Source organism: Prionailurus viverrinus, chromosome C1 (genome assembly GCF_022837055.1).
Source record: "Prionailurus viverrinus isolate Anna chromosome C1, UM_Priviv_1.0, whole genome shotgun sequence".
NCBI classification, from domain to species: Eukaryota; Metazoa; Chordata; class Mammalia; order Carnivora; family Felidae; genus Prionailurus; species Prionailurus viverrinus.
The window spans coordinates 5,001,402-5,016,886 of NC_062568.1; the positions used below are offsets into that span (position 1 = coordinate 5,001,402).

General features: G+C 42.6%; 1 protein-coding gene across 6 annotated transcripts in view; it reads left to right on the plus strand.

Annotated features, from left to right (window-relative positions):
* The window catches only part of PID1 (phosphotyrosine interaction domain containing 1), a 230,285-nt gene extending 215,673 nt beyond the window's left edge, over window positions 1–14,612 (plus strand). For all 6 annotated transcript variants that reach the window (XM_047871723.1, XM_047871726.1, XM_047871724.1 and 3 more), the window contains exon 3: window positions 12,433–14,612. In XM_047871723.1, the coding sequence (XP_047727679.1) occupies window positions 12,433–12,909 (477 nt within the window). In that variant the 3' untranslated portion in view covers window positions 12,910–14,612. The remainder of the gene's footprint in view (window positions 1–12,432) is intronic.
* Window positions 14,613–15,485: the final 873 nt, after the last annotated feature.

A 15,485-nucleotide genomic window follows, 5' to 3' on the forward strand; every position in this document is an offset into this window, starting at 1 on the left:
GTGAAACCCACAGTGAGATCTCAGCTTATGCCGACTACAGCAGCCATCATCAAGAAGATAAGAGAGAACAAGTGTTGGCTTGGATGTGAAGAAAACCCTTGTGTGCTGTTGGAAGGAGAGTACCTTGGTACAGCCACAGTATGGAAAACAAAATGGGGGATCCTCCAAAAATTAAAAATAGAACTACCACACAATCTGGCAATTGCCCCTCTGGGAAAATACCTAAAGAAATGAAAAGACTACCTGACAAAGATATTCATCCCCCCATTACTTACAATAGCTTGTAAGTCATGTGTTCACAGCACCATTACTTACAATAGCTTTTCCATAACAATCATAAATTCTACAGCCTTTCTTTTCCTTTCTGGGCTCCTATAGTCCTTCTAGCCCCTCCTGCAGCCCCACAACCCCACCAAATGTCATCCTAAAATAGTTTCAGTGTCTGCTTGAAAGGCTATTGATCACCCTATGAGATTACACAGAGAATTGGATGTTCAGATCAGAAATCTCATGCAGTACCAAACTTTACTAGCAATTTCAAGGAAACGATCAGCACAAGCAACACGAGGTGAGATCTGGGACTGTCAGTGAGCTCTTTTAGTCCTTTCTTGCTGCAGCATGAACGGTGTAGCCCAGACAACACAGAAGATACCTAATACTGCATGTGGTTATGGTATTTATGCAAGGAGATCCTTTTAAACCTTGAAACATTTCCATTTTTACTTGCATAGCTTAACAGACGTTTTCCCAGAAGTCGTGTGCTGTGTATCTACAGATTTCGTGTTTGTTTCCCCAGGAACAATTCTAGGGAAACAGGTAAACCTGCATTAGGCATTCCATAGATAAGGACCTGCCTGCTTTGCACATGGCACAAAGTCTGTCATTAACAAGCTGACAAGGACATTAAACTGAGCCATTTCTTTCTCTTATGGGGTCACTCTCCCTTTCCTCCATAAAGGGAGAGAATGGATTTTAGAACTGTGGTTTAACCATTCATCTCCCATCCTGTCCTATTTCTTCTATACAGAAAAATACGTAAATAATGGAAACTTTCAAAAATTGTTTTCTTTGACCATATGCCTTTAAATATAAATACCTTCTGGCTTGAGTTATCCTTAAATTCATATGCATATGCATTGATCAGAATAGCCTAAGTGTATTACAGATTTTGATAAATAAAGATAGCTTTGTTAGAAAAACAACTCTTAATAAGATGGATGAGATGACTTTTTTAATTGACATTTTTATTAGGATCGTTGATTCACATGCAGTTGTTAAGAAATAATCCGTGGAGGTCCCCAAAACTTTACCCACTTTTCTCCTACGATAACACTTTCCAAAACTGCAGTGTAATACCGTAGTCATCCGACCCACCTATCTTATTCAGCTTTTCCAAGTTTTGCCTTTACTCATGATGCCTGTGTGTGTATCTAGTTGCATACAACTTTTGCATGGGTGTGGGCATGTTTCCAGCCCCACAGTGAAGGTACCAAACATGTTCCTCACCCTGCGTTGCCCTTTTATAACCACACCCTCCTTTCTTCCACCCTCACGCCACCCTAAACCCTGTCGACCACCGGTCTGTTTCCCATCTCTAAAATGATATACAAATGGAATCATACAGTATGTTACTTTGGGGGGTTGTTTATTTTCACCCGGAAGAACTCCCTGGGGATCCATCTGGGTCGTTATAGGTGTCAGTGGTCATTCCGTGGCACAGCTGTGCCACCGTCTACGTAACCATTTGCCTGTTGAAAGACGTCTGGACTGATTCCATTCTTTGGCCGTTAGCGATAAAGCTGTGAACATTCGTGTAGCGGTTTTTGTTTGAACGTAAGTGTCCGTCTGTCTGGAATACCTAGTATTCCAGGTTTAGTTAGCCTCGGTGTACCTCTCTTGTTTCAAACCTTCACTGGCCTTTGATTAAGAGCTCTAGACTCATAGCCAGTAGATCAGTGTGCTTATTTTATTCCTTCCAGCCACATGTTGTCTCAAGATGATTTTTCTTCTGAATGTTTAATGCCTTCTCTGGTCCATTTCTAATGAATTGTGCAGTATGGAAAATGAATTGATAAAGTGCTACACGGCCTAAAATCGGTGACATTTTTCACCTGCCACCGTGTTTGTCCCTTGAATCCATTTGTCAGGATAACTCTCAAGCGGTGTGCTTGATATTGATTTGTCATTTAGAGAATTTTCTCATTGTGAACATCGCGGGGCCTGGAGAGCTCTGCTGAATGTCTGTCCCTCTCCAGGATACGCCGCTGATTAGAAAGCAGAAGGGGAGATATCAGACCTGTCATGAAATAAATTGCTCTTGTGCCACTGAGTAGAACAGCACCTGGTTTGACCATCCTTGGGCCAGCTCACCAGAAGGGGCCCGAGGCGGGGATGTATGTTTCAATGTGGTGTCACTTTTATTAAGTGACTTTGTCTTCAGGGGCACACTTCAGTGCCTTCCAGATAAATCGCTTCTGTCTTTGACAGTGACAATGACAATATTTCCAACTTCACACATCCAAGAGCCAATTGACAGGACAAATTGCACATTGGGATTGCTTGATAAGCACAAGACGGGGCACAGCATCTCAAATCACTCTACGCCATTGGAACTAAGTTATAATATGAATAATAAAAACAAATCTATCACTGACACACCTAACTGTGAGACAGAAGCTGTATTTAACAGCTGAAGCAATGTTCGTCTCTTGAGTAGAGTGCAAAAATTGTACTTAATTATTTTCTGATATTGGGTCTTAGTAAATTTGCTTTCCCCCCCACGATGTCCATTTACATAATACAAGGAAAACCTATCTCCCATAAAACTTCTCTTAATATTTTTATAGATTCGGTCCACATAACCCATGCAAATACTTGGAAAGAATTGCTAAACAATAAAACAGTATTCTTCGTATTTATGACCTTAGGAAAGTTACCAAGACAAATAAATACCACTAAACAAAGGAATATGTACCAGAGGGTATGCACTTTGGAAAATCTGCTTTCTACTGCCAGCATGGCTGCTACCATTAAGAAAAAAATAAAGAGTAAGTCTGTGAGGCTTTCTGGGTCATCACCGTCCCCTTTGGGATGGTGAACAAAAATGTGTTGTTTGAGACAGGCTTACCTTAGGCAGCCTGGCTCACATTTTGCCTCTGGCTCAGCTGACTAAGCCTGACTAAATAGATACAAGGCAAAGACTTCAAAACATAGCCTTAAGGGGAATGGTAAAAATTCTTCCTCCTTCCTGTCTAGCCAAGGGACAGCTGGGTCTACTCCTGAAGAGGTCTACCTATAAATAGGCCCCAGAGTGGTACCCAAGACCCATTTTGGAGAAGAAAATCCTGCTCTTGATCCAGAATCATCTGGGCTTCTTAGGGATGGCCCGTAGAAGTCGGAAGGGCAGAGGAATAGGACCCTGGAGGGCAACCAGAAGGGATTCCTAGCTCTGTTGGGAGCTGAGCTCAGGCCTCGCAGCCTGGCCTTTTGAGGCTCTCGTGCCTGTGTTGAGGGCTATGTAAAGTCCTGCTCACCCTGCGTGTGGCTCATATATTGTCTGGCTTGCTGGTATGCCACCCACCGGAGCGGGGTTGGGGCCAACATTGCAGGCTTGATATTTGCTCTTTGCAGTTATTCTTTGAGACAGGGATTGTTTGCTTCGTAAAGCACCGTTTCAAAATTCGTTAGGAATATGATATCTGAATATCAAGTATGCATTCTTGTCTCCTTCTTTCAATTATTAATGCTAGCATCATGGCGTAAATCCCTGAGCTATGTAAACGCATCTCAGGTTAAGGACAGTTTCACTGATTCTAAATTCCTTTTAGAATGTTCAAGAAGCCCTGACAGGGTGTCTGTCACCTTTCCCTGTCCCTGACTGGGTCTCAGTGTGGACCCTTGAAGAAATGGCCAGAGAGAAGGTAGATGACAATGTGAGTGGAAAATAAAAGGGTTTAGATCCTCTACAGGGAAGACTGGGGTAGTGGGAAGAATCTTGTCCTTAGAGTAGAAGAACTTTTGTCCCACATCTTGCTCGTTTGCACAGGGACCACCTGCGTGATTTCGGGCAAGTATCACGATCGTAGTCTCTGCAACAGAGGGGTGATGTTAGGCAGGGATGAACAGCTCCATTTAGCACCAAAAGCTGAGAATGTTGATGATACACCTTGAATTGATTGCAATATAATGATCAACACTGTGAGTTTAAACACTGGACACACTTGCTGTTTGGGTCTCCAAAATAAAGAAAGACGCAATCAAAAGTAGAATCGATGCTGGGTAGCCTAAAACAATTCATCATTTTACTCCAAGATCTCAATGAAGGCAAATGGCTGTGATGTGCCTGGAGTATCCTGAGAGTGAAGACACAGGTGTCAAGTGAGGCCAGGAAGCTCTTGTGGCCTGTCATGAGGACAAATGCAAAGTCACCAATGGCATTCTAATGGCCAGGCCATTTTGTTTGGGAGGCAAAGTCTGCCTTGGTCTTCGAGCTCCTACACACCTTTCCCTCTGCCTTGATGTTCCTCCACAGCTCCCCCTCCTGCCTGCTTTCCTACCACCGCGACATCTCAGGAACCCAAACCACAATGAGCATAAAGACTAATAAACTTTCATGGGCCACAGCTTGATCTGAGGAACTAACTCTAGGATTTTTTTTTTTCATCCTCCCTGTGCTCTATGAGAGGGAAGACCTTTTTGAATGCAAGAGGAGTTTTCCAGATTCGTCAGAAATGCTCACAGAGGCATGCGTGTGTGCTCACGCAGGCCAGCCTTGCCCGTATAATGCTGAGTCCTGTAACCTTCATTTGTGATTGGGAATGTAAGCGTCAAGAGGGCAGGGAGTTTTATTGGTTCTGTTCACTAATATACCTGTTCCTCATAGGTGTTCAATAAATACTTACCAAGTAAGTGTGCAATTAAGAAATTCAGTTTTTAAGCCCAAAGTTTATCACTGTATTTTTTCTCACAATGACTCCATAGGTTACACTGTGAGCAGCATTTATTCTTTTATACCTTCTTCGTGGCGTACAGAATGTAATACAAGTTCGAGGTCATAATTAGCATTATGTCTGTCTTTGTGTTGGGGATTGTTAGGTAATTGGCATGTGGATCCACTCTTCAGAGTGTCTACTGGGTGTTTGCTTTTCTGTGGCCAGCAAGGAAGGAGACGATTCAAGTTAGGCATGTGAATCTCTGTGTTCTGTCCCCTTTCTCTGCAAAGTGAAATAGGAATTAGTGTCAGGAGAGAGAAGTTTGTCTCTGCTGTCGGCTCAGGGTTGCCTCTTCTTTTTCTTATCTTCTGCCTTATAACCCAAAGGCTATTAGGGTTCCCAGTCCCGCAACTTCCGTCTTGAGTTCATATCATGTTATTTTATATCAGCTGAGACAGGAAGTCCCCTACAGACAATGAAAGAACAGCAAGGATTTTTATATCCCAGGAAAGGCCTCTGGAGGAGCTTTGATCTGGATTTGCCTTCCCAGAGAGACTTCATAGCAGACTGAACCAAAGCTGGGCTCGTGTAGTCCCGAAGTTGGGTTTGTCCAGCTTGGAAGGTCGAAGATCCCCAGGAAACCAGGTGCTTGGATTCTTCCATGATCATCCATTCCAGCCCACATCTTCATTGATGGTCCCTGTCATCAGCCTATCCATCCCACCGTCCAGTCTAGGATGAGACAGGTCGGGGTTCTAAACAAGGGATTTTCAGACCAGAATGAAATATTGACTGGCCACCAAGAGGAAGGACTAGAACGATGCATGCTTGGCCACAGGGAGGCATGTCAGGCACCCAGGGTTTATTTTGCCACAGATGAGGAAAGAGTGATGATTCATGAATGGAGAGCTGGCTGGGCTGTTGGAAAAGTCATGGGTGGGAAGGAGAGCTTCTGAGGACACTAGTCTCTGCTGACTGACACTGGTAATGCTGCAGACACTCTGGCGGGTCCCTTAGCACTGTGGCCTCTATGTATTTTCACACGCCGTGTGTATTCTCAAATAATTTTTTCATTTGGGATTGAGCAAAGCCCATTCACACATTGCAAACGTCTGTGTCTGGGGCACCAGTTTATGCCATTGAATGACACATGGGGAAAAACTTTCATTTTTTTGCTCTGCTTGTTTATTTCTCTCTGAATGATTCATTCTTAATAAGTTTCTTGCCCAATGCCTGTTTCGGCAACCATAGAAAAGATGTTGGTATTTACTGCATATTTCCAACTGGTTGATACTCCCCCTAACGACTCTTCCTGTCATCTTCCAACTCCCTTTGTCACCCTGGGAGGTGACAACTTAAAAAAAAAAAATCTGTGTACTATTTTGGACATTTAATGAGCAATTCAGTGACTCGACGTTTCTCGTCTACTCTGTGGCTCTGGAAGATTGCAGCCCTCTAGGCTGAGGCTCAAAAGGGACTTATTCATCTAGAAAACATTCACCTCTTTCATAGATGGGCAGGATAACAGGATTCCCCTTAACCAAACCTGACATTGGTGTGCAGCTGTCGGCGGCCGGACCTCCTGAAGCAGCCTCGCACATTAAGTCCTGTGTTTTCACTCCTAGGGAAAGAGTGCCCACAGAGGGGTGTGAAAGAAAGTCCCCCACACAAGGAAGGTTGTGGCAAGAAGCGGTTTCTCTATAAAGAGAGTAAATCCCTACAATGGTGTTGACTTAGAACGATACAAGGATAGAACCCTGTATTTTGGAGTTTCTGTTTATTGACACACATATATCCCGTGGCCTCAAGTCCAAAGAGGACGTGGCTGAACGCACAGCTTTGATGTTTTGAGACAATTGATTTCATTCCAGCTTTTGCTTTGTTTTCCCTTGAAAACAGAGCCATAGGTATATTTCTATTAAACTATATATGAAAAATTAAAGACAGAAATTCACTCTTTGGTGTTTTGGTTTTTTTTTTTTTTTTAAACCCTGGATGGTTTGTGGTTTTTATTTTTTATTTTTTTTTCAAGGACTTATAGTCAACAATATGGGTTAATGCCAGACTCTGGAGAACTTAGGAGGGGATTAGCAAATGTGCAGGCAGGTAGTAAATAGTTGACTTCTGAGGGGAAAGTGCACTAAATCAGGGTTCCAGAACACGGGCCATTATGGAAGATACCGGGGCTGACTTAAAGGGGTCATTCTGAGGGGAAGCTATCTTGGTGCATCATTTCACCATTTTACATTCCATTTTTAGGGGAACTCCATTCAGATAATTCTTTTTCTATGTCTCTTTAAGAAATGTCAACTTAACATCATTTCTTTGTACGTATGTCAGCTCATGGGATTTCGGACATGATCACCTCCACAAAGGTAGCAAAACAGAGGCTTCATGGACCTCTCAAGGCTCACCCAGTGACACCAGGTGACGCTCTCTAGCTCATGTTTTGGGCTGACGAGATCCTGCAGGAACCAGAGAGCAGTTCCTTACCGGGGCTGTTTAGGCGGGTTGGGGCGGGGTCAGCTCATTTAACTGAAGAGGAGACTCGGCCCAAAGCCCTCCCAAGGCCTGCGGTGAGCCGACCCTGGTACCGCAGGACTACAGCTGCTTGTCTACACAGTCGGCCATCTTCTGGCGTCTCAGGTGCAGGTTTGCTGATTCTGTGCTTGTCCAAAGGGCCTGTCTGTCCGCTGCAGCCTCTGGACTCTCCACGGCAGATCCCAGTTGAGAGCGGGTGTGAGTTGTGGAAGGGCCAGTGGGCACCTGGTGTGCTTGTAGGCCCTTGTCAGTACCGCAGTGGAGAGGAGTCATCCCATAAGTCACTTTTAGCTCTCCTCTCTTTGCAGGCTCACTAATACTTTGCAAGATGAAGCTAATGGAATATTCAGGATTAGCACTGGTAGAACACGTTTATGCCTCTCTTGCAAAGATGCCAAAAGTCTGCAGTTCTTGAGATTAAACATTTTGTTGTCTTCGATTTCATTTTAAGCAGATTATATCTTCTTGACTTTTAGAAAATAGATATATATTGTGAACAGGTATTGTATATATTAAATATATGATATATAAGTTATATATATATATATACATATATATGTATAAAATTTTATTTGTGCCCCATTTTGCCTGGGTAATTTAGAAAACATATATATTCTGAACAGATCTGTTTTCTAAAATTCCCAGGCAAAATGGAGCACCAATTTATAATACATGATATATGATATACATATGATATATAATATATATAGCTTATATAGCTTATATCATATGATATATGATATATATAGCTATATATATGTGATATATATAGCTTATATATATAGCTTATATATATCATATGTCATATGTATATCATATATACAGTTTATATAGAGAGATTATATATATCATATATATGATATGTATGCCATATAATATATATGATATATGATATATATATTACATATATGATATATATATATATAATTTTGTTATTTGTGCTCTATGTTGCCTGGGAGTTTTAAAAAACAGATCTATATTATGAACAGATATTATATATACTTAAGTATATAATATGTAAATTATACATATGTGCATTATTATGTTATTTGTCCTCCATTTTGCCTAGGAGTTTTAGAAAACAGATATTATGAACAGATATTATATATATTAAATGTATGATATGTAAATTATATATATACATATATGTATAAAATTTTGTTATTTGTGCTCCATTTTTCTGGGTAGTTCAGAAATTTTCTGAGCCTTTCTGCAATTATAAAACAAGAATAAAATTTTGAAGAAATGCATAAGCCCATAATGGCATGGAAAAGATTGTCATCTATAAAAGCACCACACAAAAGAATACTGTACATTCTTTGGGGGTGCTCATATAAATCCAACATTTCAAAAAATATATATAAAGAAATCCAAAATTTCTCTTATAGTCAAAATATGGGGGAAAAGAATAAATGGCTGAAAAGTGAAATTGAGTGGAAATGGCTCTCACCGAATAGCAGAGTGGTTCAGGAATTCAACAGGTATCTTTTCAGGGTGTCTTGTCCATGTCGTCTTCCTCATAAATCATCAGAATCTTCCTTAAAGGCCAACACTTTGCAGCCTAGAGTATGTGTCCCAGTTTGCCTCCACCTGCCCTAAGGTTATTATGTTTGAAAATGGGCAGGTGATAATAATATTCCGTCCTGATCCAAGAGGTTGCCAGTGAAGCTGGCAAACACAATGTGCCTTTTGTATAAAGTGTGTTACAGATATGAGCTATTACTTATTCAGTGTATGGCTTGATTTGACCATGATATATGTATATATACACGTACACATATATGTACATATATAAAGGGCGATTTGGAACTTTTCGCTTGATGTTTAGTGTGCTCCCTCGGTGACACAAATGGACCACAAAATGAAGATTACTTTCACAGTAAGTTTAATACCAAGAAGTTACATTGATGTCCTATGTTCTACCTTGGGGTTTTAAAATTGTTTCTATGAATGTCTACATATTATTAAGTAGCTTTCATTATTATTAAATTCTTTGAGCTACTAATATCCTCCCCATTCTTCTCTCAAGCGCCCTTTCAAAATAAAATTTTATCTCCCTTAAAATCTTCAGTTTTCAAGTAATAAGCATTTGTAAGAGAGGAATGCACTTAGTTACACATATTTACTACTATGAAATTGCTTTCTATTGGAGCGAATTATCTACAGGTTCTAATAACTTTCTTTACACTCATCCCTTAATTAAATCACAAATGAAGGCACTGACTGGATAGTTTTTTTAATATTTATTTTAATTTATTTTTTGGGAGAGGGAGAGAACGAGAGTGAGTGGGGGAGAGGGGTAAAGGGAAAGAGAGAGAGAATCTTAAGCAGGCTCCACGCTCTGTGTGGAGCTGGACGTGGGGCTCCATTCCATGACCCTGGGATCACAACCTGAGCCGAAATCAGGAGTTGGACATCCACCAACTGAGCCACCCAGGTGCCCCCGGACTGGATAACTTAAAAAAAAAAATTGTGTGTGTGTGTGTGTGTGTGTGTGTGTGTGTGTGTGTGTGCGTGTGTGTGTGAGCTTAGAGCACATTGAAGGAGATTTTCTCCCTCTGACTGATACTTCTATCAAATATAAACACAGTTATTTTCTAGTGTCAGTGGATAGTAAGAAAGAATGCACTTTTACTTCAAGCACTGAAACTAGTTGTCCCCATTTTCTTTGAAACTTTGGAAAGTAAAGACGTCATGGAAAGGAAGGGGGTATTGATACAGGGTACAACTTAGATGAACCTTGAAAACATTGTGCTGACTGAAAGAAGCCAGACCCAAAAGGTCACATGTTATGTGATTCTAGCTATATGAAAATCCGGAATAGTAAATCCATCCAGACAGAAAGCAGATTGGTGGTTGTCAGGGGCTGGGGAGAGGGGACTACAGAGAGTGACGGCTTAATGGGCACCACGTCACCCTCGGGGATGGTGAAAATATTTTGGAACCAGACAGAGCTGATCGTTGTACAGCTATTTTGACTACCAACCGCCACTGAATCACACACTTTAAAATGGTTAATTTTATGTGATGTGAATTTCACCTCAATAAAAAAGTAATAAAGCTGTTAAAAAAGAATAAAGGTATCATAAAGTACCACATACAGAAAGCACATTTTCCGCAAGGATATAAATCAAGAGCCCTTTATTGTACATTCTCTCCAATCCAGAGTGACGGGAGCTTTTCAACCAGTTGCTGTCCTTGTGGAGTGGAGGCATTTCCTTGTCTATCTGCCCCCAACTGTTGTCATCCCGTCTCTGCAATGTCATCCCTATGGGGCTCCCCCTGTCCTTTCCCACTCCCTCTGCTCCCTCCTTTCCAGAAGCTCTTGCCTCTTGGCTCTGCTGCTGCTCAGCCCTTCCCATCTGTTCTTCTTCCTGGCATCAAGCAAGTCTTCCGAGTTCAAACCTCGGTCAAATCCAGGCACTCCTGGGACCGTAGACCTTCGATGGCATGCCACGAGAGCAGGGATGTCCCTGCTCCCTAGACTGCATGCGGGGCCATCTTCCAAAGTTCATCCAGTGCTCAGGGACTTCCTGTCTCCCAGGGCTGTCTTAATGCAAATAGTGGCCTACTTGCCCAAGTTGTGGGGAGGAGGGCTTTCCCCACTCCAGCCTTTCCTTTCTGCCCCCTTCTTCTCTCCCTGCCTTGGTGAGCTGTTCCCACCTGGCTTTTGAGACCCCACATCTTGAAATCCAGTGACTCTTCCCTGAGGCCTCCCATTAGCAGGGTGCCCTCACTCCCTCCTCTAAATCCTCAGGGTACTTTGCCGTATCCCCCGCCTGCCCTTTTCACGGTCTGCCTTACATTATAGTAGAGGGTTAGCAGTCTGTCCAGAACCACCCACCTTGTGAGCTGTGGAACTAGGATGTAAATCTTGACTTTGCCTGTTTCAAAGATTGTGCTGTGAGCAAATCTCCAGTGACCTCCTTCCTATGGATTGTGGACCTCTCCAACATCTCTCTCCCCCTACACCATCCCCCCAGGCCCTTTGCCAGTGTGCATAGTAGGTTGCTGATAAGTACGCCTAGAATGTGCAGAACTGTTCCTCTCCACAAAGTTACTTTTTAAAGGGACTGTCCAGTTGACTCTTTTGAAAGAGGTAAAGCATAAAAAAAGATGCGATAGTACTTAACCTGTTTTCTGCCATTTTGAATGTGGCTTTTATCTCCCCTCTAAACACACATTGGTTGGAATCAGGTAGCCCCATCTCCTTTCTCATCATTTCCGTGGACCTTTTTCTGATCTTTTCTTCCTCAAATTGATAGTATTTATATCTGTGTCACTAATTTTGAGCCCAATTATATATGATTTGTGTGGTTTCTTGAAACAATTTCTTCAGTTTGATGCATTTCCATAATGCCAGTGGTCCAATGGTACCAGTTCCATGCATTTTGATGAATGGAAAAAAAAATAGCATGAAAATCCCTTCTTGGTATGATGATAAACAGGTTTTTTTTTAAAGACACCATTTGAATCACTTGGGATTCTTTGTCTTTCTTTTTGTCCTGCCAGTCTAGCTCTTCGATAAGCCAGCATTCAAGTCAGTTGAAAATAAACTTCAAATACCAAGTTTTAAAGAAATGCCAAATTATGTGAAAGATCATACTATTATTGTAATTTGAATTTTAAAAAGGGGTAGAGAGAGGGAGAGTGGGACTCTAGAAATTAGGTTTTTAAAAATCCAACTCTATTTAAGGAGTTTTCAGTACCTTTGCCAGATGGTCAACTTGTTAGGGAGAAAAGGTAAAAGTTACCATGACAGGGTATCTTGTGTTTGGTTTGGTTTTGTTTTGTTTCATTTTTGGGTTTGTTTTTGGTTTTTTGTTTTAGGGAGCCGGAAAAGTGTCTCTCTACCTGCTTTGAGTGACAGCGTGACTGTCTTGAGAACATCTGGGTGAACAACTAGAAGGAAGAGCCCAATATTGACCTTTCCCTTTCTCTTCCTCTCTTCCCTCTGCAGGTTACCTACCTGGGTAAAGTCCCCACCACAGGCATGCAGTTCCTGTCAGGCTGCACAGAAAAGCCAGTCATCGAGCTCTGGAAGAAACACACGCTAGCCCGAGAAGATGTCTTTCCCGCCAACGCCCTCCTGGAAATCCGACCATTCCAAGTGTGGCTCCATCACCTCGACCACAAAGGTGAAGCCACGGTCCACATGGATACCTTCCAGGTGGCGCGCATTGCCTACTGCACCGCCGACCACAACGTGAGCCCCAACATCTTCGCCTGGGTTTACAGGGAGATCAATGACGACCTGTCCTACCAAATGGACTGCCATGCTGTCGAGTGTGAGAGCAAGCTCGAGGCCAAGAAGCTGGCCCATGCCATGATGGAGGCCTTCAAGAAGACTTTCCACAGTATGAAGAGCGACGGTCGGATCCATAGGAACAGCTCATCGGAAGAAGTTTCCCAGGAATTGGAATCTGACGACGGCTGAATGGACTTAGCATGCTTCGGCAAGGCAGCACTGGTCGAGGAATTCAAGATGATAGATGAATAAGCAACGATTCAAATTTGGGAAGTAAAGACTGCCACGCTATTGGCTGACCAAGCTTTTTTAAATTCAGAAGAGCAATTCTAAATCTAAAGAAATGTATTATTAAAGTAATTACGTTACATTGAAATCTGCTGCTGCTGTGACTGTGGGGAGGGTGGGCGTGCAGACGGGGAGGAAAGTTCTAGACTCTCTTCCTCCCCCCACCCCTCATTTCCCAATGCCTCCCTGTAGGAGCTCTCCATGCCGGTTGTCACCACTCTCAGGCAAATACACTGCGGCTGTTATTTGACGAGCCATTCCAGTTTGCCTTACGGACCCCAGCCAGAATGTTCGGTGCCCCTGGAGGATCCCTAGTCGTGGGGGGTGGGGGTGGGGGGTACAGATGCAGGCACAGAGGCCGCAGAGCCAAGGGAACACTCCAGGCTCATCCTGAGAGCCCCTCTCCCTGGCATGGTTCAGATTCTCTCCTCAGTAAGCGAATCAGCACAGCCTTTATTTAGCTTTACAACTAACAACCTGGTAGCTGGTAGTTGATTCAGTTAAAGATAATGCTTTTATTTACATAAATATATCAAGTAGTACCCTCTTATTGTATTCGCTTCATCTATTTTCTTGGAATACTCACAACTGCTAATAGCTGCCTTCCTTATCCCTCCTCATCCACCCTCTTTCCCCTTCCAACCCAGCCTACGTCCCTAAGGGATGGATTCTCAGCATACACTGCAGGACACAAAAAGGGAAGAAAATAACCAAGCATCTGAAATAACCAGTCGAGCAAAGTGGGAGTTTAAAAACAACCACCACGACCACAGAAACTTTGGAAAAAGGGAACGAGTTATCAGCAAGTGAGCAAAAACTCCACGCGGGCTGTCCTTTTTTCAGGTCTGATTTACAGTAACTTGTTTATTTAATGGTCCTGCCTGAGGAATCCTTCCTGGCAAGCTTCAGATCTGATCGGGCATCGCCAAGGAAGCCTTGCCGCCTTCACTCAATGTTGTACTCGAATAGAGAATGTGTTGTGTACAACTGGCTTGTCTAGACAAACTGTGTCCGTCTTCATCTAAAAGGAAATCTGACCTTGTCATCTTCAAATTGGTGAGACCTTAGAGTCAGAGTTTCCAGTCTGTTCACTGTTTCTAATGAGAGATTCTCCCCGAGAGAGCCTGAGGTTTCTCAGTTCCAGGGCTCTTTAAATATCATAAACACAAAGTCAACACTGAATGAAATGGAAAAGCGTTGGTTAAAATGCATACATTTAAAGCCGGGAGCAGATGGCTAGTGTTCCAGGTAATGCTGCTCCTTGATTAAAGTCTGTTTTTCATCCTGGTAATTAATGTTAGGGGACACTGGGGGACCTTACAGAAGCCTTAAATGAGAGCTCATTGAATCCAGAGAGTAATGGGGTCGGTGTTTTGGTCTGTGTATCTGCGTGTCCGTGTACGCGTTTGTGTGTGTGTACGTGTGCCCCGGTGTGCGGGTTCAGTTTTAAGGCATGTAGAATAAGCATGGAGTCGTATTGAGAAGAACTTGCCTCTTGGAGATATTGCTTGCTGCTCTACAGCACATGTAAACTATTCTTTAGCGTAAATGCGTTCATTCTTTAATAAAAAATATGTTTGCATTAATAAAGCTGAGGACTTTCATACTCTGTATGTCTTTCCTTTTTTAAGTAATGAAAACCCCAAGGACGAAATAGGCCACATCGAGTAAATAGGGAATCCTCTCTAAGAAACATGCAGCCTTGGTCCTAAAGAACCCATTCCTTGATAGTGTTGAACAAATCTTGTTTGACTGTCTAATGCTCAACTTATATTGAATTACTGCTCCTTCGCTGAGATGGTATCACGGCATGTAGTTATTCAGTGTGGTGGACTTATTTCAGAGGAGAGGCTTCTAGAACGTTCTGCAAGTGATTGCTATTTATAAAACCTTGTGTATAGCTTTGGGGACTCCGTGCCGGAATCCTGGAAGGTAAATACGGAGCGATTCCCTCCCACAGCACTGGTTAAAAATGCTACCTGCAGGCCATGATTTCTCAGAACGACCCCATTAATCTCGCAAGGCAGGTGGCCCGTGGAGCCACTGTGTGTGTTGAACAATGCCCTTCATGGAATCAGGAACCAACATAAAGCCTTCTGAAGTGAAAATATGAGAGCCTGCTGAAGAGGTGCACTCGAGTAAGAATCACCACCCATCTCTGACTCAAATGGCATTTTCCCTCATTGACCTTTTCTGAATTTCAGTTTCGCCACCTTGTCCTTGAAGGTGCTTCTAAGATGGGGGGGGGGGTGGAAAGAAAGGAAGGAAGCAAGAACCCAGCCAGCATATATTTCAGAAGAGTGCCATTTCCATCTCACAGAAGTTAAATCCCAAGTGCACATATGGGTATTTATTGCAGAAAGCGTTTGCTGATTTTTTTCCAGGGTACTGAGTGTGACAGGCTAAGTAATTGGCTCTGATAATGTTGCCATGAGCTTTTGCTTGAGATGATTAGTAAGCAATTTCAAGATAAATAC